Source organism: Malania oleifera, chromosome 8 (genome assembly GCF_029873635.1).
Source record: "Malania oleifera isolate guangnan ecotype guangnan chromosome 8, ASM2987363v1, whole genome shotgun sequence".
In the NCBI taxonomy this organism is placed as follows: Eukaryota; Viridiplantae; Streptophyta; class Magnoliopsida; order Santalales; family Ximeniaceae; genus Malania; species Malania oleifera.
This window is the reverse complement of record NC_080424.1, coordinates 57462403-57485746: the sequence shown is the minus strand read 5'-3', so window position 1 is coordinate 57485746 and position 23344 is coordinate 57462403. Positions and strand designations below refer to the sequence as shown.

Genomic DNA, 23344 nt, shown 5'->3' with positions numbered 1-23344 from the left:
CAAAATAAATGTTCATGTAAAATTTCTAAGGTTTTCCTGACACCAAAGTGTCCCATTAATCCCAACCCATGTGCCTCACGCACCAATAATTCACGCATTGAACAATTTGGCACACACAATTTGCTTTCTTTAAAATAATAACCATCATGCTTGTAAAACTTACCAAATGCTGCTTTATCACACGCCATATACACGTCAAAAAAATCAGCATCATTGGCATACATGTCTTTCACATATTAAAACCCAAGCATTTTAGCACTCATAGAAGTTAGAAGTACATACCTCCGTGATAAAGCATCAACAACAATGTTCTCCTTACCTTGCTTGTAACGGATGACATAAGGAAAGGTCTCAATGTATTCCATCCATCTAGCATGTTTCTTATTTAATTTACCTTGACCCTTGAGATGCTTCAATGATTCATGTTCAATATGGATCACAAACTCCTTAGGCCAAAGGTAGTGCTACCGTGTCTCTAGAGCGCGAACAAGAGCATAAAGTTCTTTGTCATAACTGGGGTAATTCGGCGGCGCCACACTTAGCTTCTCATTGAAGAAAGCTATGGGCTACCTATTCTACATCAAAATGACTGCAATTCCTATTCCTAAGGCATCATATTCAATCTCAAAAGTTTTGTTAAAGTCAGGTAATGCTAACAAAAGTACAGAACATAACCTTTCTTTAGTAGTAGCAAATGCATTCACTTGATCAATCCCCCAATGAAATCCAACATTCTTTTTAATTACTTCAGTGAGTGGTGCAGCAATGGTGCTAAAATCCTTTAAAAAACGCTTATAATAGCTAGCTAAACCATGAAAGCTTCTTACCTCAGTGATGCCTTTAGGTGTTGGCCACTCCTTGATGGCCTTGACTTTCTCTTCATCCACTCTCTTTTCGTTTTTCTCGGCGACCTCTCTAGTTTCTTTTTCTCTCACTTTTTTCTTGAGGTTTCAATCTCACCCCCATTTTTCTTCTCTCTCATTTTTCTTTATCTTGTTTCGGCCTCAACCTTTCTTGTTTGCTCAATCACACTTTTCAGCTTCAGCTGGTCCTCGTAAACCTATTTTGGGGTTAAAGGAGCAAAGCTTGAATTTTTTTCCATCCTTCACAAATCTATACTCATTCCTAAAACCATCATGAATCACCATCCTATCATACTGCCACAGCTTCCCCAACAAAATATAGCCAACATGCATAGGAACTACATCACAAAGCACCTCATTACTATACCTCCCAATGGTAAAAGCTAACAAAACTTGCTATTTGACCTTGACCTCCCCACATTCATTCAACGACTGCAACTTATAAGGTCTAGGATGCTTCAGTAAAGGTAAACCTCAACTTCTCAACTAAGGCAATACTAGCTACATTGGTGCAACTTCCCCCTTCCATAATCATACTACACACCTTGTGGTTTACATAACATCTAGTATGAAATATGTTCTCTCTCTGCTGCTCCATTTCATCTACCTTAATTTGTGTATTGAGAACACGCCTGGCAACAAGAGATTCACCTTCTATGGGATATTCCACTCCATCATCATCACTAGCATTGACCAACTCAAGCATCTCATCACTATCATCCTCACTCTCAGTTATCACCTCACCATTGTCACGCATAAACCATCACTCGCTTGTTTGGACATTGAGACGAGATGTGTCCTGAACCCAAACATTTAAAATTTAATTTCTCGATTCCTTGAAGGCAGGAAATCTACCTTGGGTTTGTTCTTGCTAGTTCCCTCATCTTTTCCCTTAGGTGGTTCGGGCTTCCCCTCTACTATCGCTTGATCGTTTCTATCCCACTTTGGTTTCCAAGGAATTCTAGAAACTGAAGTATACCTTGCTGCCCCTTTCTATTTAACTGCCTCTCCACCTTCATAGCCATGTGCACCACGTCTTTTACCTCCACGTAATGTTGCAACTCAACTACATTGGCTATGTCCCTATTCAAACCACTTAAAAATCTGGCCATTGTGGCCTCCCAATCCTCCTCTACATTAGCCTGAATCATAGCCGCCTCCATCTCCTTATGGTAATCCTCTACACTCCTAGACCCTTGTGTAAGGTTTTGTAATTTTTGGTAGAGGTCTCTATAGTAGTGGCTAGGTAGAAATCTCCGCCTCGTGAGAGCTTTCAACTCACCCCATATTTCTACATGTCTCTCATTATTCCTCCACCTATTGGTCACTAATTAATCCCACCAAATAATTGCATAATCAGCGAACTCAATTACTGCCAGCTTCACCTTCTTCTCCTCTGAATAATTGTGACAAGCAAAAATCGACTCTATTTACTTCTCCCACTCTAAATAGACTTCAGGGTCAGTCCTACCTTGGAAAGATGGTATTTTAATTTTGATGCTCCCAAGTTCCCTATCTACCCCATCTCGGCCTCTTGGATTTCTCCTAGGTTCTCTTCCACGCCTACCTCCTCTAGGTCTGCCCATTCCAACTTCAGATGCTATGTCCTCCTCATCCTCTTCTTCATTCTCATACTCATTTTCAAGGCTAGGCTCACGTCTCCTCCTATCTCGCCCACCCTGCAGATTTCTAATCACTACCTCTTGCTGATTTATCCTATCCCTCACCTCCCCCAACACCAAATTCAACCATTCAAACTGCTGTTACATGGCCTGCAACACAAAGAATAAGTTATCCGCCTCCTCGGGTGTTGAGTCACTCTTATGAGACATTTTTAATGCGCTTCAAAACAAGAATGTTAGAGGTAAAACCTCACACACTCCCTCACGTGTTTACGCTCAAATATTATCACACCACTCCCGTTTCACTCTTTTGGTCTTCCAATACTATTCTCACCCTCTCTTGCCTTTTACCTCACCTGCTTTCCCTTTCAAGTTGTTTAAGAACTAGTTGAACTAAGTCAAGATACAACCTTGTATTATTCCAACCAACAATAGATTCAAGAAACAAGAAAGGAATAAAATGAACGGGTCTCAAGGAATTCGTATGGTTTCAAATTCAAATTCAAATTTAAATAACGTAACAAGAAGATCCTAGTCTATCGGATAGAAAATTTAATTTGTACGAGGAAAAGGAGCAATTAGGAAACAAGATACTAAACATGATATATTCAATTTGAAGATAAAGATCAATCAATACCAAATCACTTCAATTTTCAGATTGCAAAGTATATCAAACAGTCATTTCCAAAATTTCTCTTTTTTTATTATTATTATTTTTTTTAACTATGCAACAACCTTTGAATACACTGCCTTTTCTTTTATTCGAATTCCGAAAATTTTCAAAAAATATTTCAATTTTCTAAAAAGATTGCAATTTTCGAAAAAGATTGATCTAATTTCAACAAGAAGAAACGGAAATAGAAGGAATCAAACCAAAGATTACAGATCTGGAAATTTCATATCCAGAAATTAAAACAAAGATTTGTATAATCAATTAAAGAATTCGCATATCTAAATTCTTAAAATTAAGGACACCACTAATCAATTGTAAAAATCACATATCTGAATTCAAACAAACGAAATTAGCCCTAGAACACGTCTAAGACCAAAAAAAAAAAAAAAATTAAAAAGGATAAATCAGATCTAATTTGGAGTCGGTTCTTCTTCCTTCAAGCCCATCTTGAATTTTGAGGTCTTGCCTAATAAATTTGCAAACTCAGCCCAAGTGGATTGCACCAATCCTTGCACTGCTTTCTTGATCTTCTTGGCTCTTGACCTTGTGATTGGCTCATCTGGAACTTGCAAGGGATCTTTAAGACTCGGTCCAAAATGGTACCCATCACCTATGCTCTAATACTAGAGCACAGGCTCCAAATCAAGTCTAATTTATCATTTTTAATTCTCGCATTTGGTTTTTTTTTCGTCTTAGACATGTTCTAGGGTTTTCTATTTTGATGTGTGATTCCTTCTTCATTCTTGCTAATTTCCTGTGTTTGAATTTAGATATGTGATTTTCACAACTGATTAGTCATGTCCTTGATTCAAGAATTCAGATCTGCGAATTCTTTAATTGATTACACGAATGTTTGCTTAAATTTTCGGATCTATAATTTCCAGATCTATAATCTATAATATTTTTTTCCCCAAAAATATTTTTTCATATTTGTAGTGAACATCGATGCCCGACAAACCCATTTTGTTAAAGGGTATCCACACAGGAACTTTGATGAATAATTCCATTTTCTTGAAGATAATTTCCCAAAATATTATTGAAATATCCTGTACCATTATCAATAAGTAAGATTTGAATGTGAGTTTGGAATTGTGTTTAAATCATGGAGTGGAAATTGATAAAAATATAACGGACTTCAGTTTTATCTTTCAACGGGTAAACCCAATAAATACGAGTGTGATCATCAATAAAAGTAACAAACCATTTCGTGTGAGTGCGATTAAGAGAGCGTGAGCCCCCCCATAATCACTGTGAATCATAGTAAAAGATTTGGATGGTTTGTATGTGGATTTTGGACAGGAATTACGATGGTGTTTTGCAAGTTCACAAATCTCACATTGAAAATGAGAAGACGTCTTATTTTGAAAAAATGAAAGGAAATAAACGTCTTAGGTATTGAAAATTTGGATGACCCATCCTAAAATGCCATAACAAAATTTCACTATCCCTAGAAACAGATGCAAAATCACAAATAGTAGTTTGACATAGTTCACTCATATTCGCTTCCTCGAAGTAGTAGAGTCTCTCACATTCCTTAGCACTGCTAATCGTCTTCCTTAATGATAGGTCCTGAAAAACACAGTGTGAGGAAACAAATTTAGCAGAGCAATTGGAATCTTTTTCCAACTGGCTAATGGATAACAAATTGCAAAACAGCCTATGGATGTGTAGGACGGATTCTAGAGTTATAGTCAGAGATTCGAATACTCCCTTTTCCTACAACAGATGAGAGTGATCCATCTGCAATTTTAACTTTCAAATTTCTAGCACAAGGTGAATAGGATGAGAACAAATAATAGGAATCAATCATATGATCAGAGGCAACAGAATCAATTATCCATGGTGATTTGTAATGAGGGATGATATTTAAGGGTACCAAAAAACTACCTCGGTGAGCTAAAGAACCAAAAAGAATACTTGTGGAAGACTGACCTGATGCTTGAATGGTAGAGAACATTTTATAGAATTGCTCCAACTGTTCTGGACTGAATGTGCCACTTGAAGTGGAATTATTATTTTTCTCATTTTGTGGTTTCTCGGCTGGGTTATCAACAGCAGCTTGGTAGCAACGATTTTTTGGATTTTGCCTTAACTTCCAATCTACGGGTTTCCCATGTATTTCCCAACAATTATCTTTTGTGTGGTCCGGCTTGTAGCAGTGCTCATGCTAGGGTCTTCCTTTCTGCTTTTTTTGGCTTGTCCCAATAGGAGTTCCTTTTGAAATGAGGGCAGACATTTCGGGCCAATTATTTCCTATCAAAATCGGCTCCTTCAACATCACCTTGCAACGATTCTCCTCTCGCCTCACCTCCGAGAAAATTTCCCGAGTTGAAGGAAGAGGACGTCAGACGAGAATCCTCCCTCGCACCTTGTCCAAGTCTCGGTTGAGTCAGACTAGAAATTTGAAGACTCATTCATTCTCGAGTCTTTTCTTGTATTGGGCACTGTCTCCAATGCATTCCCATTCTTCCTCGATGCTCAAGTTGAGTTCTTGCCAGAGATTCGTCATCCCCATACAGTAGCATGTGACTTCTCTTCCTCCTTGCCGCATCTGCCATAGCCAAGTTTTGATCCCAAATATTTGAGGGTAGCTTTCAACGTCTAAGTATATCTCTCAGACAGCAACCCAGACGTCCTTCGCCGTCAGTAGGAACAGATAGGTCTTGCCTTTTGAAGGTTTCATGGAGTTCACCAGCCACGAAGTCACCATAGAGTTCTCAGACTTCCACTTCTGTAGAGCTGTAGCGTCAGTTTAGGCGGGCTTCTTCTCGCTAGTAAGGTAGCCTAACTTTTCTTTGCCGTCAATCACAAGTTTGATTGACTGAGCCCAGTCATAAAAATTCTTTCCGTTCAATCTCTCCACTGAGAGTGGGAAGGACAAGCTGTCTAGCCTATTCGAATTCAAGGTGGAGATGGCTTCAGTCTCGCGTCGAGAGCTTCAAAGGTGCTCGACCCTCTGCTGTTGATGGCTCCTTCTGCCATCGTTAACTAGGATTATAGAAACCCTAGCTCTGACACCATGAAATCAGAATAGGTTTTCTATATTTCTTGAATAATATTTTGTACAAGCCGATACATTACACTTATAATACAATTGGGTATGCTAAAGATGGAAACATTCTCCTAAAATAATCTCTCTTAATAATAGACAATCTTCTACATAAACATACCCCAAATCACTCCAAGACACTCGGGATTTCTACAATAGGAGTAATCCAGAAGAGACAAAGGAGCTTCAAAGGCAAGTTGAAGATTTAATGAGGAAGGGTACGTGAGAGAGAGAGAGAGAGAGAGAGAGAGCATGAACCCATGTGCAATACCAATGCGACTAGTGCCAAAGAAGGATGGGACTTGGAGGATGTGCATTGATTGCAAAGTGGTCAATAATATTACGATAAAGTATCGTCATCCCATTCCTAGATTAGATGATATGCTTGATGAATTGCATGGCTCACGTATTTTTGGTAAAATAGACCTAAAAAGAGGATACCATCAAATTAAAATGAAAGAGGGAGATGAATGGAAAACTGCTTTTAAGACTTAATATGGACTTTATGAATAGTAGTTTATGCCATTCGGACTTACAAATGTGCCTAGTACTTTTATGAGATTAATGAGCCATGTATTACGTGCGTTCATAGGCAAATTTGTAGTCGTGTACTTTGATGATATCCTAGACTTAGATAAACATATTAAGCATTTGAGATGTGTGTTCGATGTAATGAGATGTGAAAAGTTGTACGCTAATTTTAAGAAATGTACCTTTTGTATGGAAAAAGTTGTTTTCCTTGGTTATGTTGTTAGTACAAAAGGTATTGAGATGGATGAAATGAAATTCAAAGCCATCAAGGAGTGGCCAACGCCTAAAGGCATCACTAGGGTAAGAAGCTTTCATGATTTAGCTAGCTTTTATAGGTGTTTTGTTAAGGATTTTAGCACCATTGCTGCACCACTCACTGAAATAATTAAAAAGAATGTTGGATTTCATTGGAGGGTTGATCAAGTGAATGCATTTACTACTATTAAAGAAAGGGTATGTTCTGCACTTGTGTTAGCATTACCTGACTATAACAAAACTTTTGAGATTGAATCTAATGCCTCAAGAATAGGAATTGGGGCCGTTTTGATGCAGGATAGGCGGCCCATAGCTTTCTTCAGTGAGAAGGTAAGTGGGGCGGCCCTGAATTACCCCACTTATGATCAAGAACTTTATGCTCTTGTTCGCGCTCCAGAGATGGGGCAGCACTACCTTTGGCCTAAGGAGTTTACAATCCACACTGATTATGAATCATTGAAGCATCTCAAGGATCAAGGTAAATTAAATAAGTGACATGCTAGATGGATGGAATACATCGAGACCTTTCCTTATGTCATCCGTTACAAGCAAAGTAAGGAGAACATTGTTGCTGATGCTTTATCATGGAGGTATGTACTTCTTACTTCTATGAGAGCTAAAATGCTTGGGTTTTAATATGTAAGACGTGTATGCCAATGATGCTGATTTTTTTTATGTGTATATGGCGTGTGATAAAGCGGCATTTGGTAAGTTTTACAAGCATGATGGTTTTTTGTTTAAAGAAAGCAAATTTTGTGTGCCAATTGCCAAATTGTTCAATGCGTGAATTATTAGTGCATGAGGCACATGATGGGGGATTAATGGGACACTTTGGTGTCGGGAAAACCTTAGAAATTTTACATGAACATTTATTTTGGCCTAGGATGAGAAGAGACATCACTCGAATATGTGGTAGGTGCATTACATGTAGAAAGGTTAAATCTAAGGTTTTACCACATGGGTTGTATACACTCTTACCCTTTCCTAGTGAGCCATGGGTTGACATATCTATGGACTTTGTTTTGGGGCGGCCTAGGACAAAAAAGGGTAGAAATTCTATTTTTAGTGGACAGATTTAGTAAAATGGCACATTTCAGTCCATGTCATAAAACAAATGATGCCACAAACATAGCTGATTTGTTTTTCAAGGAAATAGTGCGACTCCATGGTGTACCTAGGAGTATTGTTTTTGATAGGGATGTTAAACTCCTTAGCTACGTTTGGAAGGTTTTGTGGGGAAAATTAGGTACCAAACTTTTATTTTCCACTACTTGTCATCCACAAACTGATCGACTAACTGAAGCAGTCAACAAGACTCTAACTCAACTCTTACGCGCTGTCATTCAAAAGAATTTAAAAAATTGGAAGGACTGTTTGCCATTTATAGAGTTTGCATATAATAGGACTATGCATACTACTACTTCTTATTCTCCCTTTGAAATTTTTTACAGTTTTAATCCATTTACTCCTTTAGATTTGATGACTTTACCTATTGATGAAAGGAGAAGTTTGGATGGACACAAGAAGGCCGAATTGGTGAAGTCAATTCATGAGAGGGTACGGCTTCAAATTGCGCAGAAGAATGAAAAGTTTGCTTCCCAAGCCAATAAAGGGCGAAGGCCTGCCATCTTTGAACCGGGAGATTGGGTTGGGTTAACATGTGCAAAGAAAGATTCCCAACCCATAGAAGGACTAAATTGCATCCTTGAGGATATGGACCTTTCCAAATCCTTGAGAAAATTAATGATAATGCTTACAAAGTGGATCTACCAGGTGAGTATAATGTCTTAGCTACTTTCAATGCTTCTGATCTTTCTCCCTTTGGTATAGGTGATGATTCAAGGTCGAATCCTTTTGAGAGGGGGAATGATGGGCACCATGGTGGACCAAGTTTTAAAGATCCCTCGCAAGTTTCAGATGGGACAATCACAAGTTCAAGAGCTAAGAAGATCAAGGAAGCAATGCAAGGATTGGTGCAATCCACTCGGGCAGAGTTTGCAAATTTATCAAGCAAGACCCCAACATTCGAGATGGGCTTGAAAGAAGAAGAACCGGCTTTAATCCATGTGATACAAGCTACAGAGGGGACGACATAGCCTAGTGGTTTAGTGTAGACTCTTTATTTCATTAAGTATAGGCGTGTGGGCCTATTTTATGTTTCTATGGTTGTAGGCATTTGGCCCTATTTAATTTATTAGGTATGACCTTGTGATAGAAAAAATATATCCTTTGATTTGTTCAATGAGACAGCCTTGTTGGATCTAAACCTATTGATGCCCCCATTGATCCTAACAATAAATTATGTTGAATGCAGGTGAATTTGTGGTTGATCATGGATGATATCAAAGACTAGTTAGCAAGTTCAATTATCTTACAATTAGTGAGTAAAATATTTCTTGCACCTAGTGTTGCTATTGAATTCCAAGACTCCCCCCGACATTGTCATTGGGATTTTATCAACATCCAGATATATGTTAAAGGTGCTATAAGTTGAGGTCTTCTATATCGAGATTATAGTCATACTCTTATTCAATTATATGCATGCACATCAGGCTGGGTCTCCTTCTAACAGAAGATTCATTATGGGGAAGCATGTGTTTGTTGGTCAAAACTTTGTCCCATGAAACAGTAAGAAGCAACCTATAGTTGCAAGGTGAAGAACAAAATCCAAGTATAGAGCCAAAGGCTCATGCTACCTATGAATTGATTTGGTTAAAGAACATGCTAGAAGAACTTGGGTATCACAATTCCCAGCTTATGGAGTTGATGTGTGATTATCAAATTGATGTTCATATTGTTTCAAGTCCAGTATTTGATGGGAGAATTAAACACACTGAAGTTGATTGCCTCATTGTTTGAGAAAAAATTATTCAAAAGATTATCAAAACGACTCATATGAAGCTCAAGTATCAATTGACTCATTTGTTTTACCAAGTCTTTGGGATGCCAAAGTTAAGTTCATTTGTAAGAAGCCAGAAGCATACAACATGCATGCTCCAACTTAAGGGGGAGAATCATGGTGCTACCGTGTATTAAGGGCATTATTAGCTTTTATGCATATGAGACATAATAGAGTGGGAGACCTAATTATCAATCAGTTCTCCAATTCCTAAAAATCTCCTATTCTGTCAATAATCTCCTCACTTTTTTTTTCTAACATCAGCAATCTCATCAATGCTCAATTGTATTGGACAGTTGGGATCCCACAAAAAGAGGAGCTTGATTCTCCACATGTTGGTTATTGACTTTCACCTATTCTCAATGTTTTCTTGTTTTTGTTGCCAAATCAAAATGGGCAAAAACAGAACCTAACTAGAGGTATCAAAAGCTAACTAGAGGCATCACTTCATACTATCCAAAAAATAATAAACAAAACTTCTCAACATGTCATTTGAGCCTATCATAAGGATAGCAGCCACTTTCATTTTTACAAATTTTGTATGCAGAATAGAATATTTGCTGGCATTCTTATGGATTAAACCATGACCTGACTAAGTCTTCCAATTGATATTCCACAGAGAAAAACAAACAGAATTTCCACAAGAAGCTATGTTGATCACCACCATTTAATTTAATTTTAGTTCCAATTCAAGAGCCAGGCAATTTAAGTCTACAAGGGAAAAATAAAGGCAATGATAAGAAAAATTATTAAGCTGTTTTCTCTATATGATGTCAGTGAAACCCAAAGCAAAAATCTAACCCAAAATATTTTTAAATGAAGGATAAATTCCTCCAACAATATTCACCAGCACTACCTAAATCTACCTACTAACGAATGTCTTCTATTTTCAGTGCCCAATACTTTTAAATAGAGTTAGCTTCATAATCTTCTTCATGATGGATAGCATGTATATAGAGATTTGAGACTGAATTACATATGATATAACACCACTGTTCTATAATCCACCTGTAGTTTGAAACAAGGTCAACAAAGCCCCAAGTCCCACCATGTATGGTCAACTACATGAATGTTTTGCCATTCTTCTAGATCTAGGGAAGATAAAAAAGTTGGTCTATTAAATCCTAATCAACTACCTCAATTGAAGTTTTTACAGTGTTACCCCTCTTTATTTTATTATCAGATCAACTTTTATCACTAATGCATTTTATGGTGTAGGTTGCGAGTGGCCAAACCAAATTAAACACCCCCCCCCCTCCAAAAATGTTATTAGAACAGTGTCACATGCTTCTGGCACACATAAGAAAAACGTCAAGGGTAAGATCTTAATCTAGGCAGCCAATGGCAAATCATTCGCCCACCAAAATGCATATTGCACATGCAAAAATTAAGGCATGCGAGGAAAGGTTATATGCGTCCAACCCTAACAACTCCACTTTGTTGGCAGTCTCGTGCACCAGGCTGCCTTTTTAGGGGCAATAGTAGAAATCTCAGACTGTTGAGCATATGCAGGTTAGGGTGGTATCCCTACCACCCCTCCAGGGCGCAGCTTGCCAGGACAATATATGGAAAGTTATTTCGATTTATGAAAGAACAATATAAAACAAATTTGGGTAGGGGAGGGGAGGGGAGGGGAAGGGAGTGGGGGAGAAGAAAAGGAAAAGAAGCGATCAAATCTCCAATTCCCACAATAAACAGCATTATAAATATCCTATCTGCTACAAGCGAACAATCAAATAATTTCTGGTAGCAATCAACAATTAAACACCCCTTCCAAATAATCATATCAGTTGCACATGCTCATGAGCAACAGACCACAATGGAGTGTGTACTAAATACAATGGGATAAAATCCTTACCAATTTCCTTCAGCAGATGTGCTAGCCCCATGTGCAATTTCCTCCTTTGCAAATTCTTCTAACATGGCGCGTTGTCGCTCACTTATTGTGCTAAAAAAAACAAAATAAAACATGCATGAAATAATCCATTTTTTAAAAAGTTCACTTGCTAAAAAAAAAGCCTCTAAAATTTACTGAAAAGCATAAAATAAAACATACATGAGCAAATTCATTAGAAGGTCAAATTCTAAAACCAATTGCAAGAAAGACACAGTGACCATAAATGAAGGCACTCTAATTCATACGAACAAGCAATGTTTTGAAGGCAAAGGATACAGCAAGGTATTTTAACCCCATGAGGTGAGGCACAAGCCTAATGGGGTCATAAAAATTTGAAACCCTTTAAGTTTCAATTTTTTTATGGCAACCAGTTCAAAAAACCCCTCTTCATGTCTTGTCCATCAAAATTTATGGAGCATTTTAAATTATTCATTTGTCAATGACCTTTCTTTTTCTGATCAGTAATGGTAGATCAACATAAACGACATCGAAAGGGTGGAAAACACATAAAATGAACTGAGTGCCAAGCAATGAAAAGGAAAAATGCCATATACATGAGTAGAGTACCAACCAAGAAACAGAAAAAAATTCCAATGAGCAAATTCACTTAAAAATATACAGAATTTTGCACAATCTACTCAAAACCTGACCTCTGCTCTTGCCACAATCTAATCTCATTTCCTGATCTCTGCAATCTGTTAATCTCAATCCCATGCAACCAAGAAGATGTTGCATTTCCTTCACCTCAACAGTCCCCTCTACCTTAGGAGATATGAGAATTGGTGAAATGCCAAAATTGGTAAAATGTCATCCCCTTTGGAAACATTTTCCTGCTTCATTTTGTTATTTGTATTTTACTAGTTCATTTCAAACTGATTATTAGCAGCAACAAAATTAATATTATTGTCGATGCCCATTTTGACCCAGGGATTTTCTTACTTAGGTCAGTGGGCTTAGGAAAGGTCTAAGAGGCTTTAATTGCAATTCGGAGGCTCCTCGAGGGCCTCGTGGTCTACATGTATTTGAAAGTTTTAGGAGATCCCTCAAGGCTTTTGGGGCCTCTCAAGGCCCCTTTAGGTCATTTGCAGGGCCCTTTGCAGCTTTATTGGGCCTAGTTGGGCCAATTTGGGCTTCTCTAGGCCTCTTTGAGGCTTTCAAAGAGGCTCTTTGCCGCATTAGGGGGCTCAATTGGCCCCCGAAGGCCTAAGAGCATGTTATTTAGGCCTTAGGGGCAAGGTTGTAATTAATCTCGCCCTCCCCCCCCCCCCCCTCCCAAAAGGACACCCTTGTTGGGGGAGCTCACTTGGGGTGTGAAGAGAGAGAGTGAGCTAGAGAGAGAGCTTGGAAGAGAATAAGCTAGAGAGAGATTAGGGTTTTAGATAAGAGGAGAGAAAATAAAAAAATAAAAAAAAAAACAAAAAGAGGAGAGAATTAGAGGGGAGGGCACAGCCATAAGAACAAAAAAAGGAGAGGAGCTTAGGCCTATGACCATATATATATAATAAAAATAAAAAAGAAAAAGAGAGAGGAGTTAGAGTTGGCAGCCACAAAAAGAAAGAAAGAAATTAAAAAAAATATTTTAAAAATTAAAATAAATAAAGAAGAAGCAGAAGAAAGAGTAAGAAGGCAAGAAGGAGGCTACGGCCATTAGAAGGGCAAGAAAAAAAGGAGGAGAGCAAGAATAAGGAGCAAGAAGGACCTTCATTTGTGTATATCTTAAAGGTAGGTCATTTCTTTCTATTTTTGCTTCTCTTTCATTTATGCAATGGCATGTCCTTGTTTTTTAATTGGTTTGATTTCTTTTTGTGTAATGGAATTATGTTAGAATAGTGAGAGTCGCAATAGGGCGGCTGCTAGGGTTTCATGACTGCTGTGTGAGTGATTTTGAGAGAAGAAACAGCAGCTGTACCTGCTGTTGGGTTCGGTTTTACAAGCAACAAAAGGGCTTCTGGAGTGTTTTATTTTGTGACTGCTTGTGTGTATTATTGTGGCTGTGTAGGGGTCGTATATGCCGCAGAGATAAAGGAGGCTGCTTGCATACTTTCAGGGCAGTGCTGGGGCTGTGTGTAGGCAGCAGCAAAGGGGGCAGCTTGCATACTTTTAGGGCTGTGATGGGATCATGTTTAGACAGCAGCAAGGAGGCTGCCGGAGTGGTTTTTTAGGGGCTGTTCTGGGGTAGTTTAGACAGCAGCACGGAGGCTGCTCAAGTCTTGTTTTTAGGGTTTTACTACGGTTTCTTGTGTGTGTGTGTGTTTTTTTTATGGATTATGGCTGGGTGTTTTGGTAGACAGCAGCAGGGGCTGCTTGTATGTTCTTTAGGGATTTTACTAGGGTTGCTTGTGTGTAGGGTATATGATTGGGTTTGTGTTTCCCTGCTGTGTTAGTTTTATTTTCCTGCTGTGAGGATAGCAACGTGCAGCAGCCTTGATGGCTGGGGCTTGAGGCATGTAGTTGGGCTGAACTTTTTCAGATTTATTTCTTGCATGCTCCCAGGTATTTACTGTCAAATATTTTTTGAATGGCCGAACTAATTGGCCTTGAGTTCTGTATATTATATATGGACTTTACAAGAATGCTATACATGGAAAGTAAATAAGATCTAGCATGATTCTAGCCCTATACCAGTAAACTATAATCTGTCAAGCCCTATACGTGTAAACTAAATATATGCTAACTGTACAAAATAATGAATTGAAATATAAGGAAATAAAAGTGGGCTGAAGCAAAAAAAGAAATCTTTTGCTTTGCTGTTTGCTGTTCCGTTGACAGCCCCCCTCAAATTGACGCGGGTTGATCAACAAGCATCAATTTGCTACTTAGGAAGCAATGTCGATGACGAGTGAGAGCCTTGGTGAAGATATCCGCAATTTGTATTTCAATGGAAATTTGTGGAAGAGTGATAACACGAGCTTCAAATGCTTCACAAGTAGAGTGACAATCGACATCAATATGCTTCGTGCGCTCATGATAGACAGGATTGGCCGTGATCTGGATAGCACTCGTATTATCAGCATGTAGAGGTGTAGGATCAGTCTCAAAAAAATCTAAGGCAAACCTCAAAGCCAAATAATTTCAGAACAAGCAAGAGACATCGCCCAGTATTCAGATTCCATCAATGACTTAGAAACTCTGTCTTGCTTCTTACTCTTCCAAGAGATCAATGCATCACCTAGGAACACACACAAACCAGTGATGGAGCAACATGTATCGGCACAACCAGCCATATCAGCATTGCTGTAAGCAGGAAGGCGAGAAGAATTGCCTGCAGGGAAGAATAAACCACAAGCATAAGTGCCCTAAACATAGCGCATGATCCAACGGACAGCAGCCAAATGAAGATGACAAGGAGTCTGAAGAAACTAGCTGACTTGCTGTACAACAAAAGAAATGTCTGGTCTGGTAATGATGAGATAGACAAGACTACCCACCAACTTCCGGTAAAAAGTGGGATCAGCAAGTAAATCACCCTCCTCTTTGCGAAGCTTGACATTTAATTCCATGGTAGTATCAACAGAAGTACCCTTCTGAAGGCCAGCTGGGGCAACCAAGTCACTAGCATACTTATGTTCATTGAGTGAAATACCCGAGGGACTACGATTCACCTCAAGACCAAGAAAATATGTAAGAGACCCAAGATCTTTCATATGAAAGGACTCAGAGATGAGTCTTGAGCTGAGCAAGTAAAGCAGAATCGGAACCAATAATCACAATATCATCAACATAAACCAAAAGAACAACAATACCCATGTCTAATTTCCGAAGAAACAATGAAGTGTCATACTTGCTCTGCTTGAATGAAAATTGAAATAAAGTACTGTGGAATTTATCAAACCAAGCCCTCGGAGCTTGTTTGAGACCATAAAGAGAACAACGAAGCTTACACACAGGTGAAGTCGGAGAGGGATACAAGCCCGGGGGTGGCTTCATATAAATACACTCTTTAAGATCCCCATGAAGAAAAGCATTCTTGATAGTCATCTGATGTGGTTGCCACTCACTAGAAGTAGCAATAGCCAGAATCGTACGAACAGTAGTCATCTTAGCCACAGGAGCAAAGGTCTCTTCATAACTGACACCATATTCCTGATTATTCCCAAGTGCAACAAGGCGAACTTTGTAACAATCTAGACTTCCATCAGATCGGACCTTGACTGAGTAAACCCATTTACAAGCCAGAGGAACAATGGTGGGAGCACAAGACTCAATGTCCCAAGTGTGATTGGCCTCTAGAGCGGCGATTTCTTCTTGCATAGCTTGTCGCCAACAATCATGCACGGCAAGGTGTGAGTAGGGAGTGGGAATATCTAAATTGGACAATGTAGCAGTAAGAGCTGAAACAGAGTTACCAGAACATGAAGAGGGAAACCCATACCTATCCAAGGGTACAGACACTCAAGAAGAGCAACGTACCAAAGGCTCTGGGGGCGCTACAACTGACTGAATCTAGAGCATGGTAGGATCAGATATCAAATGAGCGACCGGAAGAGACTATGGGCGGGCGCACTGCATATACACAATAGCTAGTTTAAAACGAGAACTGATTGAATGAGGATCCAAGAACTGCTCCTCAAAGGAGGGGAGAATTGTAGTAGGAGAGGAGGGTACAGAGGACACAAGAAAGAAATGTTGATTTTCAAAGAAAATAACATTCCTAGAAATACATGTACAATGTAATGTAGGATCATAGCAAACAAATCCCTTTTGACACACATTGTATCCCAAGAATGCACATCGAAATGATTGAGTGGATAATTTATGTCGCTCATGAGAAGGTAAATGAACAAAGCATACACAACCAAAGGAAAGAAATCTTTTGCTTTGTTGTTTGCTGCTCCGTTGACATTTACATATGCTTAACCCTCATAACATACATGCTCCCTTGTACATCACTATAATATCATTGTTGATTCTATTAGATGTTCATGGAAGCATGTTTTGGGCGAAATAAAAATTGTCTCCTTGGACTTGAATGGATGTATGAAAGGAGCTGATTTTAATTTGGCAACCCCATAAGGTCTCTTTCTTGACACGTAGAGTGTTTTCTAGATTGCCTTATGTTTTTTCATTTCATTGCTCAAATGTGTGCATGAGGATCTCTCTTCAAATGGATTGAAATAGGAGGAATTTGGCACCCTTTCTTTTGGAGTATGGTTGGCTAGTATGGATATGTTCAAAGCTCCATGATGTATGCGATATTTTACTGAAGGTTAACCTCAAAATGAAAGCAGATTCATTGATAGCATGCAGGTTATTCAAGCTATTCATGCTTGTATGAATATTCTCTTGCACTAGCTAGCAACTCCTTACTCTTGTATGCATTGTTCATTATTAAATTGCCACATTATTATTGCATAGTAGTTGAATGCTCCCTTTTCTTTTAGGGTTTCTAGCGTGCCTTTCGTTGTGTCTCCAAGCTTTGCTCAAAGCCTCTCAACCTGGCTAATGATGCAATGACAGGGGGGATTTCTATATATGATCTCTTCCTTTACAACCCTAGGCAAGGGACAAGTGCTCTGCATTAAGCCTGTATAGGCGAATAGGGGTCAACGCTTGTACCACAGGATTGATGCTAGGGGCAAACTTGGAATCCCTTTTTTCTCAAAAAATAATGTTCATTTTTAAAAACCCCCTTCAAAATTTTTCCTTTAATGGCTAATGAAGAGTATAGCAATTTTTCAAAAACTTGCCCTTATGTCAAAATAGAAAATTTTCCTTTTTAAAATTGTCAAATCCTTCTTCATAAATGATGATTGCCTTATTTAAGAATACTCAATCCAATCAGAGTAATTGAAACATAAAAGATTTCAAGATCTTCAATTAGAGAGTTAACTAAATCCATAGCATTAAACTCTAATTGACTCTAGATATTTTCAAAATCTTCAATCATGAGTTGACCCTATCCTTGCATTAAAACCCTAATATTGGGGATTTTCAAATCATCCATCAAAGGTTGATCTTTGCATTACAACCTTGATTGTCAATTAGGGATTTTCAAATCCTCAATCTAGGGTTGAACCTTTGTGTCACAGACCACCAATTTAAACTCAATTAACGGGCCGCACGGCACTCGTCGAAGCTCTCCCTCAACGAGTCAACCAACAACTACACGTTCAATTATCGTCATGAACACTCGAGAGGTTTTTCGAAAGCCATCATAGGCATGAAATATCAGTTCCAACAATAATGAATTCATGAAGACAAGCGACATTCATACTCAATGACATGTAGAACTAGTTGTTATATTCAATCAACAAGACAACCAAAAAAGCCATCATCCGAATAATTCAACATCCAGTATAAAAATCCTTGGCGAGGGCAAGAGAAAACATTTCTCCTCCCCATTTAACCGAGGTCACACTGTCAACCCCTAAGATTCTCCCCCACTCACTCTATCGACAACCTCGTCAATGTATTTGTAAGTTGACTTCACCCTCTTGTTGTTGGTGACCTTCGTTATTGACTACATGTCTACCAAGTTATACTCTACATATTTAGTATCTACTCTATATGACTCATCCACGGTATGAGAGAAATACAACCACTGACTTGTAAATAACTGAAAAGGGATACAACTCAACCCACTATGCGAAGTAAACTACTACAACTAACTGGTAAAGAACTAAAAAAGGTATCCGACTCATCCACTGTGCGAGGTAACTACGAAAACTAGCTAGTAAAGAACTAAAAAAAATACGACTCCTTTATTGTTTGAGATAGCTATTACAATTGGCAGTTGAGGATCTAAAAAAGGATACGACTCATCAACAATGTGAAGTAACTACAACAACTAATAGGTAAAGAACTAAAAAGATACACAACTCATCCATTCCAGTTGGTTGTCTTTCGGGTATTGAAATCTACTGAATCTCGCATCATACCATCGTTTAAGTCATCAGAGGCTTGCAATTATCTATCTTAACGTGGTCAGAGCATGCAACGTTCACCCTGCCTACCCTTTTCGCGCGTTTGGCATGTCACCCTGCCTACTTTCCCAGGTATATGGCGGGAACCATTATCCTTCCTAATCCATACAACCTGAAGCATGCATCATTTACCTAGCCAACCCTTTAGCATTTGTTGTGACACCCTATCTACTTTCCTAGGCGCTTGGTGTGAACCATTACTCTTTCTTTGCCATGTTGACTTATAAAGCGTGTAGCGTTCACCCAACCAACCCCTTTAGCTCTTGGCATGACACTTTGCCTGCTTTCCTAGGTGCTTGGTGGAAACCATTACCATCTCTCTGAAGTCCTAATGGAAGTCCTCTGCTCACTTACTCATCATATTGTCATGGATTCTTTTCCATTCTCGACACACACAAAGATAACCCATGATCCCAATCAACACCCGTAGGGCGGCCTCACGCTCTATTGGCACAAACCTGTTGGATTCTAGATTGCATCCAACATCGATGCCTTTCAACCTATTCAAAGCTTCCGACAGCTCAATATTCTTTCTGACATACCTCAAGCTCTATTGGTTTGTTTCCCATAGGGAGACCTCAAGCTTTATTGGCACTACCCTTTGGGATCATGGAAGGCATCACGCCGGCAATGTAATTCAGCCTATTCAAGGCGACAACTCAATACACTTCAGCAGACCTCAAGCTATATTGGTCTGCTTCTCGTAGGGAGGCCTCAATCTCTATTGGCACTATCCTTTGGGCTGATGGATGGCATCACCCCCACGATGTATTTCGGCCTACTCAAGGCTTCCAATTGCTCAATATTCTCAGGCAGACCTCAAGCTCTATTGGTCTGCTTCCCGTAGGGAGGCCTCAAACTCTATTGGCACTACCCCATGGGATTATGTATGTCATCGTGCCCTCGATGAGTTTCCGACTGTTCAATCCTCCTTTCGAATACCGCAAGCTCTATTTGTCTTTCTCCTTCATGAGAGATGAGAGATGGCATCATGCCCTCTATGTATTTCACCCTTTTCTCGAGGCTTTCAACTAATCCATACCAAGGATTCTTATACATGGAGTGACTTATTCAAGTTCCACAATTCAGTTTACAAAATCAATTTTCTCTTTGGCAGCCTCAACTCAATTGACACGCCTTTCTCTTGAGTAGGGAGGCCTCAAGCTCTATTGGCACTACCCCATGGGATTATGTATGTCATCGTGCCCTCGATGAGTTTCCGACTGTTCAATCCTCCTTTTGAATACCGCAAGCTCTATTTGTCTTTCTCCTTCATGAGAGATGGGAGATGGCATCATGCCCTCTATGTATTTCACCCTTTTCTCGAGGCTTTCAACTAATCCATACCAAGGATTCTTATACATGGAGTGACTTATTCAAGTTCCACAATTCAGTTTACAAAATCAATTTTCTCTTTGGCAGCCTCAACTCAATTGACACGCCTTTCTCTTGAGTCGTCCCTTGTCTTTCATGCTTCCACATCGTTCTGTTTTACAAGATTTTAAATTCTCATTTTCCAACTCATAGTGTTCACGCCCACTGGGCTCACGCACACCATGCTCTAATACCAACTGTCACGGACCGCCAATTTAAACTGAATTAATGGGCAGCGCGGCACTCATCGAGGCTCTCCCTCAACAAGTCAGCCAACAATTACACATTCAATTCGGCTATCATGAACACTCGAGAGGTTTTTCAAAAGCCATCATAGGCATGAATTATCAGTTCCAACAATAATGAATTCATGAAGACAAGAGACCTTCATACTCAATGACATGTGGAACTAGTTGTTATATTTAATCAACAAGACAACCACACAAGCCATCATCCAAATAATTCAACATCTAGTAAAAAAACCCCTGGCGAGGGCAAGTGAAGACATCTCTCCTCCCCATTTAACTAAGGTCACACTATCAACCCCTAACACTTTGCATTAAAACCCTAATTTTCAATCAAGGATTTTCAAAATCTTCAATTAAGAGTTAAACATATCTTAGCATTAAACCCTGATAGTCAAACCAAGATTTTTAACTCTTCATTAACAACTTATTTATTTCCACTCTTCAATCAAGAGATTTTCTACTCCTCAACATTGAATTCCCTAATTTCATACATTAGATTGGAGTCATAAACCCCCATTTATTTAAAATTCAATCAAAGAAAATCTCATCCATCTCATCCAATCCATGATTGAAATTAAAAAATTTTATGCTGAATTTCCCAAATCATAATTCTAAAGGAAAGAGTCATCTTTGAATCTAAGGCAATCATTCAAAGCATTTTTCATCATCTCTTTTGTTTTTTTTCAAAATTTAGGATATTCTGAGGCCCCCTTTTCAAACAAAAGCATTTCAAGGCTCTCAACCCTACTGTTTAGACTCTTAGAGAGTAGTTCTTCACTGGATGGCCCAAGAGGGGACCTTCCTTCCTTTCTTTCTATTCCTTTTTTATTTCTCAGTTAGGATATACACAAACATAGCAGTAATCATTCTTGGAACGGTTGTTGTAGGGTGTTGGTTGGCTAATCTCCCTTAGAATGGTTAGCTTACGACCATCCCTACACGCAAGTGTACTCTCGAACCCTTGTTCTCTATGTCGCTAACCATTTTAGGGTTTTTTCCTTTGTTTTCCCTATAAAAAATTAATAGAAGTGGCGACTACGCATTTTTTTTAAAATTTTCTCGTGTCTATTCCACCCCTCTAACCTCCTTGTTTGGAGATTTGCCATGCATAACAAATTTTCATCCCTTGACGATCCTCGGACCAGAACCCAATGTCAACAATTATCATTTTTAAAAATAGGAAGCCCCCAACAAATTTAGCTTTAAAGGTCTCTAAGGTGAACTAATTCCCAGTGACAAATTGCATACACTCTGAACTTGATTCATCCAATAATAGACCACCTTCACTTTCAAAGACAATCAAAATTACCACCTTCATCCAATTCATCACCCCAAACATTTAACCTCTATTCAATCAGCACCCTTTTCAGCCTTATCTCCAAAACTACCCATCTGACTTTCTACCAGCTAAAAAAATCCCATCCCATTCCTATTAAGCATTTTTTAGGTGCATATAATTATAAATTAATTACAGAATTTTAAGGATCTTTGATGGTGCTTAATTGATTTTCTAAACTTGAAACGGGAATAGCTTTAGAAGCTTTATTTATGTTATCATATCCAAAATTTGGGAATGGCTCTCGATTAATTATTTTTGTTTGTTGCAAAAATAAATAAATAAATAAATAAAAATAAGCAGGCAGGAAACGCAAACTGTTTTACTGTGGAGAATTTAGAAGCAATTAAGAGTAGAACAAGAAAAGTTTACATAGGGAACTTAATCCGGAAGCGCACATATTGATCTCCATGGTCCACAAAAAAGCCCCGCTGTGGTAATCCTGCAAGAACATTCACGATATGTGTATTTAAGGAAAAAGTTAATTTACAAACAGGAACAAAAAAATTACTTCTAAGTGTAAAAAATACACAGTCCGCTATACCTTTGCCTCTCAGTACCAAAAGCTGTCCATGTTGAACCCCCTTTGGTATCTGATAGAAACCATTACAAAAGAAATAAAACAAGAAATGACTTAAAAAGCATGTAAACTGACAAGAAGTAATAAAGTAAAATAAGACTACATAAGAATTGTCATGGGCTAGGCACATAGAAAACAATGACCTTCTACCAATACAGTTAACAAATGAAATAAAAAAAGGATTCACTTATTTTGGATACACTTATTTTTATTTGGGAAAAACACATTGACAACCCCCAAGGTTCGGTAAAAAGACAAGGACCCCCCCTAAGGTTTCAAAATTTCAATTGACCTCCCATGAAATTTCAAAAGTGACAAACTTCCCTTGACAATTTATTTTTTGGGACACTTGCACCCTTAAAAGGCTTGTTTTTTGCAAAATAAAAGGTGAGACTCGTGTCTTTTTGCTAAACCTCAAGGGAAGCCGATGGAATTCTTAAAACCTGAGGAGATGTCACTAGAATTTTTTAGACCTCACAGGAGGTTGGTGTTCTTTTTGTCATAGGGGAAATCAATGTCTTTTCCCCCCCTTTTTATTATAATAAAGAAGAGAGAGAGAGAGAGAGAGAGAGAATATACAAAATAGCACCAAAATTAAAGAAAATTCCTAGAATATCTGTATTTTCCAAATCAAAGCAAAATCTTTAATTTCTATATATTCAAGTAAAATATGATTGCCTAAAATTATCCACATAAGCCGCCCTCATCCATACCATAACTGTTATAAACTTACACCTAAGTGTTGAATCTTCTGCAGGGTAAGTTGTTTAAAATGGATGGAAGAATATATATTTGATTTAGGTGGCGGCTTTTTTCTTCTGTTTCGATCTATTTAGGAGGGGAATAGAACAAGATTTGGGTATCAAGACTTCCCATTATCAAAGAGCAAAAATCATTACTTATGTTACTTTTTCTTTGGACTTCATCTCATTTTCTTTGTAAACACCACTTTTTTGCACTTTTTACAAAGATTATAATGCAACGTTCTTGCAGCCTTTGAGTTTCCTTTACCTCTTGTACTTGGCCTTTGGCCTTTCTTTCGATAAAGTTTTACCTTTAACAACCAAAAAAAACAAAAAAAAAGGGGAAAAGGA

General features: G+C 38.5%; 1 protein-coding gene across 4 annotated transcripts in view; it reads right to left on the bottom strand.

Moving 5' to 3' along the window:
• The window catches only part of LOC131162037 (chaperone protein dnaJ 1, mitochondrial), a 93735-nt gene that overhangs the window by 12965 nt on the left and 57426 nt on the right, over positions 1 to 23344 (bottom strand). For 2 of the 4 annotated variants that reach the window (XM_058118138.1, XM_058118140.1), the window contains exons 15-17: positions 22215 to 22263; positions 22043 to 22112; positions 11751 to 11840 (exon numbers count right to left, since the gene is read on the bottom strand). In XM_058118138.1, coding sequence (XP_057974121.1) covers positions 11751 to 11840; positions 22043 to 22112; positions 22215 to 22263 — 209 coding nt within the window. Of the gene's footprint in view, positions 1 to 11746; positions 11841 to 22042; positions 22113 to 22214; positions 22264 to 23344 lie in introns of those variants that run through there. The other 2 variants (XR_009138672.1, XM_058118139.1) reach the window with 2 other exon arrangements.